The sequence below is a fragment of the Penaeus monodon genome, chromosome 30, assembly GCF_015228065.2.
Source record: "Penaeus monodon isolate SGIC_2016 chromosome 30, NSTDA_Pmon_1, whole genome shotgun sequence".
Lineage (NCBI taxonomy): Eukaryota > Metazoa > Arthropoda > Malacostraca > Decapoda > Penaeidae > Penaeus > Penaeus monodon.
Genome location: NC_051415.1, coordinates 26,461,345 through 26,462,465, shown reverse-complemented (window position 1 = coordinate 26,462,465; position 1,121 = coordinate 26,461,345). Strand labels below are relative to the sequence as shown.

Below are 1,121 nucleotides of genomic sequence, written 5' to 3'. Positions count from 1 at the left end.
TCTTTTATTGTACATACGCACCATTCACTCTTTTATTGTACATACGCACTGAAATCCTCCAAGAACAAAACTTCAAGGACGATCCACTCACGTCCAGCCGCCCTGGGAGACTTGTCCGTCGTTCTGGCTGCCGGCCTCCTGTCGCGCGATCCCATTGCCAGACTGGAAATCAAAAGTATATTCTCCGTAGCTGTTCTGCGTTCTGTCGTCCTTCAGGATGGGGATGTGCGGGGCGTATTCGGGGGGAGGAGCTGGATACCCAGTGTCCGCTGCCACTCTGCCCGCCATCAGAGCCGACACCAAAAAGATCTGGAGGGAGATGTGGAGATATGAATATGATATGAATGGGAGCCTGTCTGTCCTAACATAGGCAATGACTCCATCTTTTCCTCTCGATGCTCTTTCTAGTCATCGCCAGAGAAGGTTGTTATTTAAAATATTTTAGTAAGTATCTGTGACACATTTTGGCATAAAAAAAATCGAATCTAGTGCTAAACCCTCGCGAATTATAAAATCAGAAATTCCACTCATAGCTGACAGAACGTAACATCGAAGTCCACTAACAGTGCAAAGGGTGAAGCGTGCCATTCTGTATGTCCCGTTTGCTACGCTGGAAGACCACGTTGGTTCTGCCGAGGGAGCAACGGACGCACCTTTTATATGGCCAGCTCTCTGTGTTCCACATGACAGCTGCAACGTCGCAACACATTAATGGTTAAGGCTCAGTTTCCCTTAAATCTCACCTTTTGAAACTAAGCCCTTTGTCTCTTAAAGATTTTGCGGCCAGATGGTCGAGTCTTTGTGGCTAGTCAGCCCGTTATCTTTAGACTAATTCCAATGTTTATGAAGAGCAAATATCATCGTTTATCCATTTAAATCATCACTATCGAGTTATTACATGAGTTTCAATTAAAACAAGCAGTTACATTTTATAATGCGCAATAAAAAATCACTACAGAGTGCATTGAATAATAATGAGTTTTATTATAGCGTAAAACTATCCCTTAACAGGTGGGAACGAGAAAGTACTGAACATTTGCGTCATCCCTCATGCGGTCAGTTTCCACTTTCTTGATGGATATTAAATTAGGGTAAGAAGACCACCCTTTCCCTTTCTCCAC

At 43.8% G+C, this 1,121-nt stretch overlaps 1 protein-coding gene across 1 annotated transcript in view; it reads right to left on the bottom strand.

Annotated features, from left to right (window-relative positions):
* LOC119592669 (endocuticle structural glycoprotein SgAbd-2-like) overlaps positions 1–875 on the bottom strand; it is a 1,766-nt gene extending 891 nt beyond the window's left edge. Inside the window, exons 1-2 of the mRNA XM_037941582.1 lie at positions 565–875; positions 92–309 (exon numbers count right to left, since the gene is read on the bottom strand). Of these exons, the coding sequence (XP_037797510.1) occupies positions 92–309; positions 565–588 (242 nt within the window). The 5' untranslated portion in view covers positions 589–875. The remainder of the gene's footprint in view (positions 1–91; positions 310–564) is intronic.
* Positions 876–1,121: the final 246 nt, after the last annotated feature.